The 19,481-nt window shown below is 34.7% G+C and overlaps 1 protein-coding gene across 1 annotated transcript in view; it reads right to left on the bottom strand.

Annotated features, from left to right (window-relative positions):
* The window catches only part of LOC106142903 (tolloid-like protein 1), a 67,250-nt gene extending 52,398 nt beyond the window's left edge, over nucleotides 1-14,852 (bottom strand). The window contains exon 1 of the mRNA XM_060945808.1: nucleotides 14,623-14,852. Within this exon, the coding sequence (XP_060801791.1) occupies nucleotides 14,623-14,824 (202 nt within the window). The 5' untranslated portion in view covers nucleotides 14,825-14,852. The remainder of the gene's footprint in view (nucleotides 1-14,622) is intronic.
* Between the last annotated feature and the right edge of the window lie 4,629 nt (nucleotides 14,853-19,481).

Raw genomic sequence — 19,481 nt, 5'->3', positions numbered from 1 at the left:
TTACCAAAAATTGTTACTATACTTTTCGTCAAAAGTCGAATGTTATAGTATAATGAACATACTGAAATCTGCAACGGAAAATATAATTATGTATTAAATTGCATTTTTATTTCAGTGAAATCACACATAGTGAACTCGTGATATGTTGTTACAACTAATGTAAAATTCATTCATTCATTCACTTATTTTTTTAACATGTTATCCTAAATGCCGTGCCGTGTGGTTCCCGGCTCCAATAAAGTGCCGTGTGGTTCCCGGCACCAATAAAAAAAAGAATAGGACCACTCCATCTCGTTCCCATGGATGTCGTAAAAGGCGACTAAGGGATAGGCTTATAAACATGGGATTCTTCTTTTAGGCGATGGGCTAGTAACCTGTCTCTATTTGAATCTCAATTCCATCATAAAACCAAACAGCTGAACGTGGCCTATTAGTCTTTTCGAGACTGTTGGCTCTGTCTACCCTGTATGTATGTATGTATGTATCCTTAATGCTGCCTTTGTGAACTTGACGTGAGTCCTGACCAAAGCTTGAATCCATTTTACAGGTAACTTACAACACCTCTCTTTTTATTCCGAAGCTTAAAATACAAAGTATCTTTGAGTTTCAGCTTCATTTAGTTGAGAGAATATTGCATATCGTTTGCAGACAAACTTAAGATCAAGACAAGTAAAAGTTTTAATGACGATCTTGCCTCCAATGCCTTCTGTAGTCTGAAACTGAGTTTATCGGCTACATTATAAAGTCCGTAAGTATTAAATCCGTATTGTTTTATAGATTTTCCGAATACTGAATAAGTTTGTATTTTTTAAAGGACTAGGTATTTAAAGTTTGGTGTTTTGACATACTTACATAGCTCTTTTATTATTTAACAGCTATACGGAAAGAAATTACATTGTTTATGACAGCTGCTTCTCTTGGAATTAAGTGATTATAGACTTTGTCCTACTCCGTTAGAGATTAATCATGGGAAAATTTTAATGTTTTGTTTTTTATACATAAACCTTTGAGAATAATTTCTCTCAATGACAGAAAAACATGCATTAAAAATCTTTTATTTTTTTAAATAAAAAAGCTTAGAAACTGATAGTGTGGTGATTTTGGAAATCAATGGTTGAAAAAACTATTTGCAATAACGATCTGAAGCTGAAAGATAATTTGTGTTATAGTGATGTAACGTATAACCATTTTTTTTTTAATTTTGGCGGCTTAAAGCAAAATATTCACAAAAAAAATCGTATTCATTTTTCGAATGCACATGTGTGGATTCAAATATTCGTTACATCACTAGTGTGTTAATTCAAAAACATGAAACATGTTTTCGAACTAAAAATAGAAGACTATAAAAAGGAACAGTCTGCATGGGTATTGTATGAGTCTAACAAAGTACCTACATATGTCTGTGATGAATGAGTCTTTGAATTAGACTGCATCAACACGTGGAAACGCGCCTTCGATTCATGTACAGTTGGTGGCAATAAAAAGCAAAACAATATTTTATCATTTTATTTTACAGAAGCAACATTAATGAGTTATTGTCGTCACTTCTTTTCTTCTGTTCTAATATACCAGAAAATATACGGCATTGCGGCATCTCGTAGAAACAATAGTCCTTCGTAAGACGGACATGTCGACAAGGCAACCTGACTGTACTTGGATCATGGTTATCACACTACCACCTAGTCGGATAAGTGAATGAATTAATGATGATTACGTGAAAGAATGAATGAAATTCCCTTTATTCCCTTTGCACACCAGCTTTTGCGCGAGGCTTTATTTCCGTGGGCAGTTTCAAATAATAAGTATCCTATTTTACTCCCGAAGGTTTGTCTTTATCTGTACCAAATTTTGTGAATCCATCCAGAGTTTTTTGAGTTTATTCGTAATAAAGACAAAAATACAAATTTTCTCTTTGGTATTAGTATTAGTATGGACGAGGAAAACATTACAAACCGTGTATTGATTAAGATAGTATTGAACAATATCTTTCAGGCAACCTTATCGAGATTATTTAAAAAGAAATATAAAGTGCTCAGTTTATTAAATTTACGATAAAAGATATGTACTTATTCTTATAAATGCCGAGAACAACAATACAATTTACGCGATCGACTGTACCACGTACCTATTCTCAGTCTATTCAATAGAGAATAGTGGACTCGATTTCCGCAGGTACAGTCGAACACACAAACGAGTATGGACAGTCGTCGGGCTCATTGTAAATGTGTCCCCGTGGCAACAGTATGGATATTACGCGGTTCATTGAATCGGTACCATTTTACGTCGCCTGATTTCGTGTTCTATAGAATATCGATATTATGATACATTTTTTGTAATAATCTGTAAAATAGCTATCATAGTTAAAAGGTATTTTGAAAAAACATCCCAAAAAAATGTGTCTGTTACAAAATGCAGAGCTTCGAAGCTTCGACCCCTTTGCGTTTGGGCTATGTACCAAATGACTATATCGTTTTTGAGTAAACGTGCATAAATTTGATAGCTAATTAAGCGAGGAAAAACATTGAGAGGAAATGGGTGCATAAAGGCAGTGGGTAGAGTTGCCCTGCAATGTAAGATGAATTATAGTAGGTAATATTATTTTATTTTTTGATATATTACACAGATTGAGTTAGCCACGAAGTTCGAGACTTATGTTACGAGATACTAACGCAACGATTCTTTATTTTTTGATAAATATTTATTTACATAGATGAATATCCAAGACTTAATATATTAAATCAATATATTTATATATAATTTTATCAATATATTCAATTATATATATTATTATAATAGCTACATTTAAATTTGTTAAATAGCTATTTATTTGACTAATTTATGTTTGTAAAACTTATTTAAATCAACAAATATAGAATGGCATAGATGCTTTTCTTTCTTCAATCAAGGCAGTATGAGGCAAAAACAAGTACTTACTATGTTATAAAGCCTACAAACCTTTAACTTAATTGGAATTTAAAAAGCCAGACCTACATATTCTTTGACACCTACATATTTATAATGTGCGATGTCTTCAGAATCTCGACGTATAGAGCTACGTCAAAGTTTCCAGACTATTATTATCGAACATCGTTACATAAGGTGAGACAAAATATCGGGATGAATCGGCCAAGAGTGTGTTTAGCCGTGTCGATGTTGGGTTCTGGGATTTTAAATTATATTTTTACACGTTTAGTGGAAAATAAAATAGTATTTTTTACGGTCATAAAACAAGGTTGCTCTAAATTCAACTGAATTTTTTTTATGAAGCATTTACTATGCTTCGGTATATCGCAATCTAATGAAATCTGAATTTTAATTTTTTTTTAAACTATAGATTTCGTAAAAGGCGTCGAAGTGGTAGGCTTACAAACGGTTTCCGGCAGTTTAGAATAGAACTACTACATATCTTTCTCATGGTGGCTTTTGAAATTGTGATTCTTCTTGTAGGCGATGGGCTAGCAACTGGTCACTATTTGAATCTCAAATCAATGATTAAGCCGTACAGTTGAATTTGTTTCAGTGGCTCTGTCTACCCCGCAATGGATACAAACTTGGCTATATGTATGTATGTAGGAAAAATATATTACAGATCCCTAAAAAGTTTTTCTGAGGCAAAGCCCCGCGCGGTAGTGTCCACATTGAGTCTTTTGTGCTCTTACGCAAACTGACATTTTGCGATTCCTTTGTACGTATTGCTACGGCATTAGAGTCCAAATTCATTGTATCTAGTTGACGGTACTGTATCAACTTCTCTTTTAGTATGTTGTGGTGTAGGTGTATGGATGCTTCCTAGATAAGTGCGCGGGGGATGCACATCTAAATCAGGTATGGTCATTTACTGCTATGATATTAACTTCTTACAACCGGGTTCGAATCCCGGCAAGAGCATGGCAAGAAACGAACTTTGTTGATTGGTCTTAGGTTGATAATACATGTAGCTTTAATAAAATGTAGCACCGTTGAGTTAGTATCTCGTAACGCAAGTTTCGAACTCACTTCGAGGTAGACTCAATCTGTGTATATATTATCATTTAACTATATATGTAAGTATGAGAGACTTAAGAGAGATAACTTGAGAGTATGGCCACGGCTCTACTGCGTAAAATTTTGTTTCTTTTCCGTTCCCGCAGCAATTTTGGGAAATTCTCTCTTAGACCTAAGGATCTTGAACATGCCAAATTTTAAGCTAGACCCATCGCTTTTGGCGCTGTGTTGATTTATGTTGACAATTGTCCTCATTTATATAGGTATTTAGATTAACTTAAAAATGCTTGAAGAACACCTTCAATGCAATGACCTAGATTTAGTTATGAAAAATCATGGGAAAGAGAAATAAACCGGTTTCTTCTTTAAGACGATTGGCTAGCAACTTGTCACTATTTGAATCTCAATTCCATCATACGGCCATAATTCATTAGAAATTTAAGTGCTTTTGAATTCCCAAAGAATCCCATGGGAGTGAAGGCTCAGACAAAAATCTAGTTAAAAATAAAATGCACCACCCAACGGTTATTTGCTACTAACGAAATCGTGTTGTGTCGCATCCAAAGGATGTAGTTTGTAATGCTATTAGTGATTTGGAATTCAACAAATTTGTCTGTCCATCTGTCGTCCACAGACTACGAGTAACTTCGAATTTGTTAACTGAATCTACTCATTTGGTTACTACACTTCCAATGCTAACCATTTTTAAATTAGTTTATTTAGACTGGATAAGATATTTTTAGAAATTTTAAATTTAATTAATAGGCATGTCATGATTATCTTTTTTTTAGGTACTAAATTAAATATAAACAATTTCTATGCGTGATTACGTTGCAAAAGAAACATTAGAAATTACTACAAGCCGCTCGCGACTTCGTCCGCATGGAAACCTTACCATTCCCGCGGGAACTCTGGGATAAATAATAGCCTATGTGTTATTCTGGGTCTTCAGCTACCCACGTACCAAATTCAATCGTAATCGGTTCAGAAGTTTTTGCGTGAAAGAGTAACAAACATCATACCTACTGACATACTCACAAACTTTCGCATTTATAATATTAGTAGGATTATGACAAATAGGAAGCATAACCATAATGAAATAACAGTTTAGTAAGATTATCGCCTAAATTCTCAATTACAATTGACTTAACCTCGTTTCTTACTTCGAGTTTAGCTAAATTTTTTTTTAATTTGTCCTATATTTTTACTGCGTCTTCTTACAGCTGGCACACACTATTCTTTTTATATCCTACCAGACCAGCATCGCATCCAATGACAGTTTCATTATATAAATAGAGTATGCACCAATTCAATTGAATTATGCATCTCCATATCAATGTCGATATCTGAAACCCGTGCATTAGTGCGGAAATATTTGACAGGACAATGTGTATTGATGCTCGCTCGCCGCCCAATTAATTCGAGCTGGCAAGCAAAATATGTATTAATAATGTAGTTAAATGTCCAATTAATTCGTTTGTATACGATTTTTCGATTTATTTATCTAGGTTATTCTAGGGTATAACCTAATTCCTAAGAAGGAGAATCAGTGGTAATCAAGATAACTTCAGACGTAAAAAAAGCGTGGTCAAGGAAGCCCCGGTTCGAATCCAGCCAAGGTCATACTCTTTCCTGAGTCATGTACATATTTCAAACCGAAATTGGACATATTCCCCGAGGTTACGGAAGCAAGACAGGTGAAGATTCATGAAAAAACTATGTTACAGTTTACACAATCAAAGGACTTGATTATAGCCTGACCCCGGGTTTCAATACAAAATCGTGCATTTTTCTTTGTCATACTATGTTTCTCTATAAATTTCAATATAAAAAAATATTTACAAACAACCAAACAAAAAGTGAAAGCAATCAGAAGATTGATGAAAAAAAAATGCATTTTAGCGTTATTACTTTAAAATTTTATTAATATTCGCTCTCTATAGAACGTGTCTAAATTTCATTTTGCTTAACAGAAAGCACTCCACTCTAGCCTGATCTATCCCAGATCTTCCTTTTTTTTATTCGTAAAATACAGGGGCCGGTGAAATGTTCGGCCATAATTTCTCAACTGCAAAACAAACAATGACAAATGTGGCGGTAACATAAATTACATTAATTGCAGATACGTCCTTTTCTATGCGAGGTGCCTCCCCTACATTTGGCTCTTGTCCAAGATAATGTATAATTTTTAACATTATATAAATAGGCTTATTGTATTGGTACAGGCTTTTAAGGGCGAGGGAAAGCATTGTGAGGAATCCTGCAAAATCAGGCAACTAGATGTATGATTCCCTTGCAAAAGCGGAGGTATCTTCGCTTCCTAAGAACGTGGTGATAGGCGTACCTCGGGCCCCTCGCCAGGGAGGTGACCTGGACTAAATCCAGAAAAATTATGATGTTGAGAGAATAGGTTATCGTACGAGACCACTAATGAAGGAGCACTTTGGTGCAAAACCTGATTTACCCAAAGGTCTTGGTCATAATCTGATTTCATATTTAATTCTTTATGTAGATTGTAACTAAATGTAATAAACACCTGAATGGATCTTCGTAAAAGCTGAATGCTAATATGGGACTTACACTTACTTTGTCAATGCACGATTAAAATGACGACCACAATACCATGACCGTTAATTTTTTATACAACTTAATACGCTTATAAAAAAATTAAATATCCTTAGAGGAATCTTTCTGTACCTTCGATGTTTTGTAAATGCGGTCTTTAGTCGCTCGTTTGACTTCTTTTAGGGGTCCGTGAATGAAATTTTAAATGAAATGTGGTTAGCGTCCGCGTTTTTTTTTTTTTACAAAACATCGCTTCTCGTGTCCATTTAGTAATTACATGCAATTTTATTTTATTTTCAGTCAGTTTCTATACTTTTCGTAATTAAGTTAAAAGGAATGTTGTGACTTGAGAATCCGAGTAGAGTAATGAAAATTTAAATAACTCTATTATTTAAATACAATTTTGAGATCTAAAACTCATATAGAACTTTACCCTCAGGGAGACATAGCAAGTTGTCTCGACAAGATTTAAAGTCCACGTTCAATTGGATGATGACTACGACCAAATGATGGAAATGAAACAGTGACAGGTTATTTGCTCTAGTGGAGTTGGAACAATTAAAAATACATACATACATACCTAATATTTTTTTTGTGAGATTATACACATACACACATATATTCACGTTTATATCTTTTGCGGGGAAGACAGTGTCACTGTCCTGAAAAGCCTAAATGGTCACGTTCAGCTGCATGGCGTTATGATAAAATCGAAATTTCAATAGTGACATGTTGCAAGCCAACCGCGTGCCAAGCCAAGTGCCGTGTGGTTCCCGGCACTATTACAAAAAAGAATAGGACCACTCCATCTCTTTCCCATGGATGTCGTAAAATGCGACTAAGGGATAGGCTTATAAACTTAGGATTCCTCTTTTAGGCGATGGGCTAGCAACCTGTCACTATTTGAATCTCGGTTCTATCATTAAGCCAAATAGCTGAACGTGGCCATTCAGTCTTTTCAAGACTGTTGGCTCTGACTACCCCGCAAGGGATATAGACGTGACCATATGTATGTATGTATGTATGCAAGCCAACCGCCAAGAGTTATCCCAATCTTATTCCCTTTTTATGACAATAATTGGAAATATATGTAGTGATTCTATTCTAAAGCGCCAGAAACCACACGGCAAATTGGATTACAACTCCAAAAAAAATTAAATCTACTCGAATCTAAAAAAGCATAAGTCTAAAAACGCCTAAAAATGAAATACGAGGTCGGTGTAGCAATAATTTTCACTTTCGCTAATTGGTCACCGTGATGCCGACTAATGAATCACTTGGAACCGGGTGAAATGTATGCGAACTCAAATTGGAGCCGGTTGAACCGGATTTTTAGGCCGCTATCGTCAATTTGAGAATACGAAAGCATTCTTTTTGGAAGAAAAGTTAGCTGTTACAAGTTTTGATAGTTTTATGGTTATTTAATACTGAGTCTTCTATAATATCTTTGCGTGTTCCCAGTTGCACCCTCTGCTACGAAGCTTCGGGGCTTTTGGTTTATTTACCAACCTGATTATTTACTTTATGTGTGTCGTGTGGTTCCCGGCACATTAAATAGGACCGCTCAATCTCTTTCCCATAACGTAGGTAAATAAATTTGGGATTCTTTTTTTAGGCAATGGGCTAGCAACCTGTCACAAATCTCAATTCCATCATTAAGCCATACAACTGAACGTGGCATTCCAATCTTATCGAGATAATTCGCTCTGTCTACCCCGTACGGGATAAAGACTTACAATTATTATTAATAAATAATTGGCTTTTACAATCTGCATGAGAAGAGAATCATGTAACAAACTCATATTACAATTATAAGGAACTTCCTTTATAGAGATCGTTGACTTGTACATCATCTTTGAGAGATGCTTATTCATTTGTTAATGAGTCAATTAAAACTTAAGCAAACAGCTGTTAGTTAGTCATGCCCGATGTTATCGCAATTAAAGGATAAACAAAGCAATTAAATAAATAAGCATAGATATAACAGTTGCTTAGAGACAAGATGTGGTTCAATCCGTCACGTCTATCTCCTTTGTGAGGAAGACAGAGCAGTCTCGAAGAAAAAGGCAAAGTTTAGCTGGATAACATATTGGAGTACCCACTGAGTTGCTATGATACGAACAAAATTATACATAGGTACCACCTGTATTATATTTATGACTCATACATACATACATACATAAGGTCACGTCTATATCCCTTGCGGGGTAGACAGAGCCAACAGTCTTGAAAGGACTGAATGGCCACGTTCAGCTATTTGGCTTAATGATAGAATTGAGATTCATAGTTGGTTTTTGGACTCATAGTTGGCAAATAAATGTTTGAATCTTTGAATCGTTGATTCAGATAGTGAAGAAGAAGAAAGTAAAGTGTATAAGCCTTTCCCTTGAATTCCTTTTGAAACTTTGCAGGAAGAGCATCGCGTGTCGTATGTAATCTTGCGCCGGTTTTGCTTACTTTAACTTGACATAGTTGATGGTCGCGTGTGTGTATTTTTTTAATGATTATTTATTCATTCATTCATACAATCACGTCAAAAAATGTAATATACATCATCTATTACCCCGCAAGGGATATAGACTATGTATATTATATTTTTTAATGATTATACTAAAGTTTTTATTTTGAGTTTTTAATCAAATGCGTAGGTACTCATTCCTCGAACAAATATTTCAAGATGATACATACATACATACGAGTTTGACATTGTGATAAACGAGGTAAGTATTTATAATATATACGCCACTTATAAATTTGCTATCTGTTTAAATAAAGACTGATTTCATTCAGTAAATTTTTCCAGTCAAAACATTAAAAGTAAAAAGGTGACCGATTTATCAACGAAACAACTGAATATCGTAATGAACTTATAGTTTTTATGTATGTATTTAACGGAATATTATATCACGCATTTTTACACGCATAATAAGCCGGAGAGCTTTCAGGAAGAGAGTTATGAATTTGAATAAAGTGAAAAAATAATGAATAGATTGTGGAAAGTTAAAAGATTTAGTCTATGGGTAAGAAATGGGATCTTATGTATTTATGATAAACACCACAATCAAAAAACTTTGTATTAAAAAAATCATGCTGGTTTTTTTTTAATAATGAATAGCAAAAGTCGAGTAAAAACTCATCTTGAGAGCGGGTTAAAATTCAGCCGAACACATCCAACCTTAAGGTCAAGAACGGTGGAGGGAGAGGGTAACAAATCGACCTTATAAATCAAAGGCCGAGTCTGACCATAGACTGTTCCCCAACGGAGTTTGTTCGCCCTTCGTGGTTTGTCTATGGTTCGTTTAAATTAAATTCCTCATTTTGTTTGCGGATTTTTTAAGAACATTCTTTTTTTTTTTATTTAGAAAAGCACAAATTCGAAAGTCTTTATTAAATATTACTAGAATCTCCGACAGAAAGTCATAGCTGCGGAAACTTTGAGTTTATATTTATATACCTATGGGATTAACCCAGATTTTACCTCGAGGCTTTGCCTGCGCGAATTTCGCCACCTACAAATGTATTCTACCATGTGTTCTACATGGTGTTTGCGAATTCAATGAGAACTATAGTTATTACCGGGATAAAATCCTATTTCCTTCTCCTGACTCTTAATTACATAAAAAAGAATAAATTTAAGAAGATTGATTCAGTACATAACGCCTAAAGAGGTAACAAACAAACTTACTTTCACATACATACATATAGTCACGTCTATATCCCTTACGGGCTAGACAGAGCCAATAGTCCCGAAAAGACTTAATGGCCACGTTCAGCTGCTCGGCTTAAAGATGGAATTGATTTGAACTTACTTTCACATTTATAATATTAGTTGGTATTACCATGAAAAACTTATATTTTTTTAGTCTTAATAAAAGGTCCAGATTCATCCGTCATGTTTATGGAAAGGAAAACTAGTTCCGGGATTTTTCGGCTATTCACCCAGGTTGGGCAATGACCGCTTTTACGAAAAATGAGGATAATTTAACCTAAGTTTCTTGAGATTGATGACCTTTTACGGTTTAATACTAGTCGAGACGTATAGAAGTTATGAGGTTTCTAACTACAGTTCTTCCGCATTGATTAATTCAATTTAGTGCACCAAATACATCAATTTTATTATTCTAAGACAGGTTTAGAACTGTAAATATGTTAAATATCCCACCCCAGCCCCTGTAGCATGTTACTCGCGATGCTTTTTTTATCGCGCTATAAAAATATCGCTGTTTCGCTTTTTATTATGACGTGAAACGGGGCAGCGATAGTTATTACCATGCCACTGGGGCTGGACCAGAATACGCAAACATGAGAGAGAGAGAGAGAGAGACGAGACTTCTAATAACGCACTACTAGATTTTCATAGTTCCGATTCTAATAACAGTCAACTTACTCGTAAAATCTTAAGTTTTCTTAGTACGAACACACTCTTATGTATTGTAGTTCATCAGTTGCCAGTATTACTGTTACTATTCTACAAGAAGATGTGGTCCTATCTTCTTTACTTTAATAGTGACATACATACATATAATCACGTCTATATCTCTTGAAGGGAAGACAGAGTCAGCAGTTTTGACTGATTAAAGACTGATTGCTCACGTTAAGCTGTTTGGCTTAATTATATAATTGAGACAAATTGTTCTTAAGATTTATTTTTCCCAATGTTAGGACGAAGTCATACGGATTTGAACATCTCCAGGCGAAGTTACATCAGAAATACCTAAAAATGGAATACTTAATAATTAATACGTTTTTGTTACAACCATACTTATCTATGTATTAATTTTTTAATATATCCAAGGAAAGCATTCGTGTTCACACCTATAAAGAGTGAATGAAAAACGTAACTTAAAAATAAGTGAATGTCAAAATGGCCGAGATAAAACGAGTACAAAAGGTCGTGAGATAATAGCTAGGTCATGCCGGCATCATTGCTTGTACACCTGTAGTATCGAAACCTTTGAATATTAATAAGGGTTCTGAATTTCACGCAGAAAGGAATTATTAATTTTAGGGGAAAATCACCGCAAATTTTAAAAGGTTTAAAGAGCAAGAAATGTTAATTAAGAAATTATTTTTAAGCCCCTTAAAGTATCTTTTTAGATAATCGGTAAGATCGTTAAGCTATTTGAGTTGTTAGCGAACGGTAATACAGTTCGAATCTAATTTCGACCATGAACACCAAAAAATGGTTTGTTATCGTTAACCAATCTTAGATCGAATCCAGGACTTTGTAGCTAAAATACAAGCATATGACCACTGCACCACTGGCCGTAAAACTACAAATTGAATTGCATTTTTATCAGTGAAACTGGATTCAATCCGCACCTATTAATTTTCAACTCTGCTCTGCTCGCGAGTTGAAAGGCTTTAAATATCAAGTTAATGGTCTGACCACGCCTGCCTTGCTCGCCAAAAAACCATGAAAGCCATTTTTATAGTCGATAATATTTTTTTTTTTTACCTTTTTGTTTACGTATCAGATACCTACTGATGATTTTGTACAGAAATAAAAAATCGTATAAATGAGTTTGTTACTTTATATCGTGCTGTGATAAACTTTTAATTGGGAATCACCTAGACCATAGCTCATGAATTTACCCAAAGAATGTATTTTTTTTCTCTTATCTCGTACAATTTGGTTCAGTTATGGAGGTAAACATTTTGTTTTTCACCTCAAAAATATTTTTATTCATAAAATTACAGATTACGTGTGGAAATAAGTACCTACGTTTTTTTATGACCAGTTGCAGATCTCGTGCTATTCAAGAATTTTCTCTTTGATGTAGCGCTGAGAAAGTTGTGGCTATTGCCATTAAAAAAAAAGAAAAATGGCTGTCGCATACGGTTGTATACTAACAATGAAATGAAACAGGATTCTTGTTACTACTTGATCAAGAGACCTAATCGTAACAAAACGACATCTTAACATGCAATAAAGATGTCAATCTGCAACGTAAAAAATAAAACTCAATACAATCAGAATAATACCGATTGAGTGCTGGCATTGTCCGATTTTCACGGTCCGCTTGATGAGGGTCCCTTTATTGACTTTAAAGGTTTATAGAGTGCCAGATTCCAATTTACGGGCCACGTCCGGCCCGTGCCGATAAACTTTGACGGTTTTTACCGATCGGACCGGTTCACGGCAATCGGATAGGTGCCTTTTATTATTTTTGAATTCGACGCGGATTTAAAAATAGGTCGGAAGGAATTGCTGGTTTGTGATTTGAGAAGTTTTAGAGGGAATGTTTCAGTGGAAATTGTACAAGGAGTAACTCCTGTATTGACTGTTAATAATGTGCCTAATTTTTTTACTTGATCTTTACAATAATCGTAAGCATCATCATTATCATCACATTGCATTATTACTGAAATTCAGTAATAAACAATAACCTATACATCGAAAATTAAGGAAGAGTGTTGCGAGAGATGGAATTTCTGTTCTAATATTTCAAACCAAACATTAAGAAAAATTAATAATCATGAGACTTAAGAAGAAAGAGATTAATAGAATGAAGTGGTATTTACCTCTTAGCTCTACGCTACATCATCTCCAGAATCTCTTTTGTATTCTTCACATACGTAGTTAACGAATAAATATGTAACAGGAGTGTTAAATATGTAAAGGTATTAAAATTTTCCGATAAACTACTCGTACCACTAGTACCTACTTATCGAAGCTGCAGAAATTAAAATCTAAAATTGTTTTAAATTTTGGTACCTACCATGAATCTGTTTTGTACTCGTATAAAAAATCTGGCAGAATTTATTACAAAATAACGCTAACCCTGTATTTTTAACTCTAACGTACGTGTTGTTAGAAATACCAAGGGGCTTAACAATTTGTAACGGCAAAAAAGTCTCAATAATTTGAAAATTCCTCGTGAACATTGTTCGTATTTAATTCCACCTCGGGCGGCGGCCATTAAAAAGTGCTAAAACAGAAATCAACGGCTGACGATAAAAACCATTCTGCTCCCGTTGGAAATTCTGCCAATGGCTCAATTTATGAAAGAAAAACTAAAAATTATACCGAAAATTCTTTCGCTCTTAAATAACGTAACGTAACGTCGTAACTTAAGGCTAACTTATAGTGTGACTGTTAGTTAGGACATTTTACTAATGGTTAATGGCGTAAGAAAAACTGAAATTAAATTATTCTTATAATTGAATATGTATAGCAAACTTTACGTTTTAATTTTTCGTTGTCTACATTATTATTTTTGTCCTATCCTGCTTGGGAAGTCCTTAAAAAAAGTTCAAGTAAAAATTCATCAGGCCACATATGACTATATCTCTAATATATAACTACCCTCAATATCATGTACCAATTGTGACATTCAACCAACAACGACCATAAACCGTTGTTTTAGACCATAGACCCCGGATTCTTCATCAAGGTAGACAAGATCGGGACAAACGATATGCTCATGTTAAACGGATGAAGCGATTTCAATTAAGTTTTTACAAGAAGTGACTCCCATCCTTTTCCATCTGACTTCCTCAGCCTTGTAGAGAAACGTAATCCATATCGGATCTCATTAGTTACAATATTGGTATAATCGCTAAAGCTTGTAAATTATATATAACAAATCTGACTGAAATTTGTTGAGGGCAATCAGTGAGTTAGGTACAAGGTGTTCGTGACGAGACCCGGTTCTCCACCGCTCATTTTGTCATGTCCTTTTATTGTTTTGTTTTCAATGTTTATCGCTTTCCTTTTGGTCATATTTTTTTGTTTAGCTGTATAGAAATGATTTATATATGTATTTATTATAAAATATAGTATCGTTGAGTTAGTATCTCGTAACACAATTCTCGAACTTCCTTCGAGGCTAACTCAAAATTTGTCCCGTATATATTTAATTATATTTATTTATTTATTTATATACATATATATATATACTATAATAACGTCTTTATCCCTTGCGGGGTAGACAGAACCTACAGTCTTAAAAAGGCTGATAGGCAACGGTTTTCTAGCCCATTGCCTAAAAGAAGCACGTAGACGCCTTTTAAAAATATATTTTTTTAATTATTAGCATTAAATACTTAATATTAGCATACTCAACTTACCAGCCTTACATGGGTCCATTCCAAGGTCGCCTGAGTCTTTATCTTCAAAATCCGTGGACAGCAGTTCATCGACCGTATACTTGTGAAGCTCATCCCTACTCTCGGCCGAGGCTAGCTCGAGCAACGCACACAATATTATTGTCAGTCGCACACTGATCGCCAAACGAGGCGCACCTCTACACCGTAAGGTCATTTTGATCATTTAAAACTTCACACTACTGCATTTCCCTTATTTTCGTTCGATCTGAAACAATACAAAATAAATTTAGGTATGCATACTTTACTTGATTTATTAGACTTAGAAGTAAATCTTTCTACTACTTTTTTTGTGCTGATCTGATAGCAAAGAAAAACATGTTAACAATAACCTAACTTCAAAAGCACAATCGATCAAATTCAATCAATATTATCCAAACATTTTGAATTATTTTGTATATCCAGTTTAATCTCGCAAATAGTTTCGACCATTGACTAATTGAGTGGTTAGGCGGTAAATACCGCTAGCTGTGCGGATTTCATAAGGGCATTTTTACACAACATCAATTTTCTGCAATAGAGTGGAAAAACAAGTGGAAGATTATGTAAGGAGAGATAATGAAATGGTTGGAGTACCTAGGAAGGCCTAGACGAACGTACCTTGACCAAATCAAGGACGTCCCGGGAGAGTGAAAGAGAGTTATGAATGTGAATGAAGCGACAAAATATGCAGGGATTGTGGCAGAAAGCGTTATTTTATGTATGACTAACTGTGCCCGCGACTTCATCCGCGTGGAATAGTAATTTTGGGCATTATTGAAGCCCTCAAGGATGAATAATTTTCCCCGCTTTTTTTTCACATTTTCCATTATTTCTTCGCTCCTTATAGTAACTACTTACTTACTGTAACCAGCGTGATATGATATAGCCTAAAGCCCTGCTCGATAAATGGTCTATTCAACACAAAATATTTTTTTAATTCGAACCAGTAGTTTCTGAGATTAGCGCGTTAAAACCAACAAACAAACTCTTCAGCTTTATTATATTAGTATATGTAGATGAAAATTAAAAAAACTAGAACATGTATTATATTTATTATAATCATGACATCTTTATTTACCCTTCACGACAGAATAAGTAGATAAGTGTATTGGAAAAAAAGCACAGTGATGAGTAATTTTCCCATTTGGTGCAGTCAGTTATTATTACGCTTTCTTGTAAAAATCAGTGCAATTAAAAATAAACTAGTACTTATAAAAGTAAAATAAAAATTTGTGGTACGAAAAGCATAACGAACACGGAGAATACAAAAAAATTATTGATATTTTTGTTTGCTTCAATATTTTGAACAAAATAAATCGTTCATTTTTTAATTACATGAGAAAATACCCTTAGTGTGATAGTCAAGTTTTTGCGAAAAGGTTTCGTCATGTTTTTGCTCCTCTGATTGAGGATACGTGCTAATAAACATTAGGTGCCTTGCGTTGTATGGTATCTTTTGGATTCTACCCTTTTATATAGTTAATGAGTATTTAGAAAGACGTCACCGAAAATTTATAGGAGAAAAAACCGTTGTTGTGTTGACTTTGTTACGATAGAACTAGATACTCCGTAATGTATTTATGTTGATATCGTTGCAAACGTTTTAAAGCACAAAAGAATGCTTGCTTATTATAAGCATTTGTTCCGAAACGTAAAAACTAGCTTTATTCATCTGTGTACATCATCGAATTGTCTGAGAATGCAATTACCAGTACAATGAAGATGATAGAAAAATGTAATGTAGACAATATGCATTGTGCGTTCGTCCACGATTTAGATTCGATGAAAATGCTGCAGTGTAGTTTGTTCCGCCACTTCTTCTACACATGCGCTTTGGAAGCGGTATTAGTTATAATTAGATTTAGGTGATGTGACGTCAATAAGTGATACCTTGTATCCAATTTTGAAAATAAATCTATTCTATTCTATTCTAAAAAAGAGAGAAAGAGTGATAGTTACTTTTATAGAGAGAGAAAAATATATGCATATATATCTAGTGAAACTTAATAAATAGTTTCACCTCTTTCTTTTAGAGCAGAGATACAGCCAGAGTACACTATCAACATGTTTGGAATAAACGGTTTTTGAAGTACAGCTTGCAACTACTTAAACCACTCTGTTAATGAAAATGCGCTGATAAGGCTTATGAAACTGGCTTTATTTGCAGCTAACAACTACACAACAGCCTACGCAAATAGCGAAGACAAACAACGGTATGGAACCTTTGATGTGACGATTATACGGAAGGCAAAGTTTGCAACTCCAAGTTAACAGTTACCAAATAGTTTAACACTTGCACCCTAATCTGTAAGTAACGTGGTTACGAACGATGAATCAAATTAATATGTTCGGTTAATGTCCTTGTTGTAGATGTGTTAGTTTCTGAGGATGTATGGATGTTTGTTAATTGTTGACGCATCATTTGTAAGTGAAATAGCTTCTTCTAACTTATGTCTATGATCAAAAAAATTATTAGCGCTTTGATTTAAAATATTTCGTGTTATCAGTAACATCCGTTTTCTGTTACTCTTTAAAATCCTACGTCTTGACATTAATGTTTCCATTCCATTCGATCTTCCGAATTATCATCTGAACTATTCTCAGAAGCATCTTAGCTAAAAGCTTTGTAGCCCGTTCCACTATCCTAAGTGAAATACAAGGTTACTGGTTCTACACAAAGGTATATTGCCCTCTGATCTGCGATAGATTTATACAAAAGCTAATTGGTATTGGAAAATCACAGATAAAAGTGCCTACCGCAGCTCAGAATAGTTCATCTAAAAAATTAAATAAGTACCTTCATACATACATATAATCCAGTCCATATCCCTTGCGAGGTAGACAGAGTCAACAGTCTTAAATAGACTGACAGGCCACATTTAGCTCTTTGGCTTAATGATAGAATTGAGATTCAAATAGTGACAGGTAGCTAGCCTGTCGCCTGAATGAAGAATCCCAAGTTTATAAGCTTATCCCTTAGTCGCCTTTTGCGACATCCATGAGAAAGAGATGGTGTGTTCCTATTCTTTTTTCTAACGGTGAGGACCATAATCGTACTACTAGTTTGTGTCTCTATCTCGTTCTCTATCGTTTACGGAGAAGACGAAGCCAACAGTATCTATTGAGCCATTGCAAGCAAATGCGAAGAATATCTTTAAAGTTGACTTTGACGAAGAAGCGTATGGTCGAAGCTTTATTATGACTATGAGCCATTTTTTATAAGTGCATATTCAAGAAATGCGTACTAAATAAAGTCAACTGTTGAGAATGCAAATACGAGTGTTGTAGGTTATAATATAAAAATTAATAGCTAGAACGGTATTTTACAACACATTGTCCGAAAAAAAAAAACAATGAAATTTGGCTAATTTACTCATTTATTGGACTGTCACGTAAAATACCAACAACGTATACAGAATAATATTTAGATATCACTAGAGGCCGCCCGCGACTTCGTCCGCATGGAAACCCTATCAATCCCGCGGGAACTCTGGGATAAAATGTAGCCTATGTGTTATTCTGGGTCTTCAGCTACATACCAAATTTCATGGTAATCGGTTCAGTAGTTTTTGCGTGAAAGAGTAACAAACATCCATACAAACTTTCGCCTTTATAATAGTAGTAGGATTTATTACGAAAACAGTTTTGAGAGAGGTGACAAGCAATGGAACGTTAGGTTTGATAATTTATTATTCTACTTACATACATACATAAAATCATGCCTTTTTCCCGGAACGGTAGGCAGAGACTACTTCAGAGACACGATCTCTGAATACTTCTTTCGCTTTATTCACATTCATAACTCTCTTCATGCAAGCTCGACGGTTTCGGGTACTCTTGACCTGACCCTTTGCCAGGACTTCCTTAATTTGATCAAGATACGTTCGTCTAGGCCTTTCCACTCCGACCTTTCCCTCCACACTCTCCTTGCATATTTGCTTACTCAACCTGCTTTCATTCATCCTCTCCACATTATTATTTTATTACACTTTTAACCAAGTACTAAAGTTTTACTGGATAATAATTACCTAATACTTTTTGGTGAAATATATATGGTATTTGTCATCAGTTATAAGATTAACTGTTGTTTTTCCATACATATATACATTTATTTCTACACTAGCTGTGCCCGCGACTTCGTCCGCGTGAAGTAGTTATTTTGGGCATCGTTGAAGCCCTCAAGGATGAATAATTTTCCCGTTTTTTTCACATTTTCCATTATTTCTTTGCTCCTTATAGTTGCAGCGTGATGTTATATAGCCTAAAGCCGTCCTCGATAAATGGTCTATTCAACGCAAAAAGAATTTTTCAATTCGATTCAGTAATTCCTGAGATTAGCGCGTTCAAACAAACAAACTCTTCATTCTTATACTATTAGTATAGATGTATGTATGGATTTCATTTGAAATGTATCCGACGCATCCTTATCACACAATACACTTATACGAGTAAGTTACCTTTCGAGTGCGTCCATTACTGCAAAATTACTACCATTCATTTCCCCTCATGTAACGGATGGTACAAAGAAAGCAACCGCATTATTATTGGAATTTATTCCCTTATCATTCAGTGATAGTAGTGACCGGCGCGTATCACCGACCCCAGCGTAAAACGACGTAACTGCAAACTTTGGCAAACAATTATAATTTTTATCGTTAGTGAATAAAGCTGATATTGGAATGGCCCCGTGATGGGATTTACGTTGCGAATATAGTTGTAAGGGTCAAAGAACAGTGCCTGATTAGTGGCCGATCGCGAGTACTTAGAATGGACATGATAATTTTGTGGAGGAAGCTCTTATTATAAATAGCAATGTTTATGTATCTAAAATTGGTTTTGGG

The sequence above is a fragment of the Amyelois transitella genome, chromosome 9 (genome assembly GCF_032362555.1).
Source record: "Amyelois transitella isolate CPQ chromosome 9, ilAmyTran1.1, whole genome shotgun sequence".
In the NCBI taxonomy this organism is placed as follows: Eukaryota; Metazoa; Arthropoda; class Insecta; order Lepidoptera; family Pyralidae; genus Amyelois; species Amyelois transitella.
This window is presented reverse-complemented; position numbering and strand designations above follow the sequence as displayed.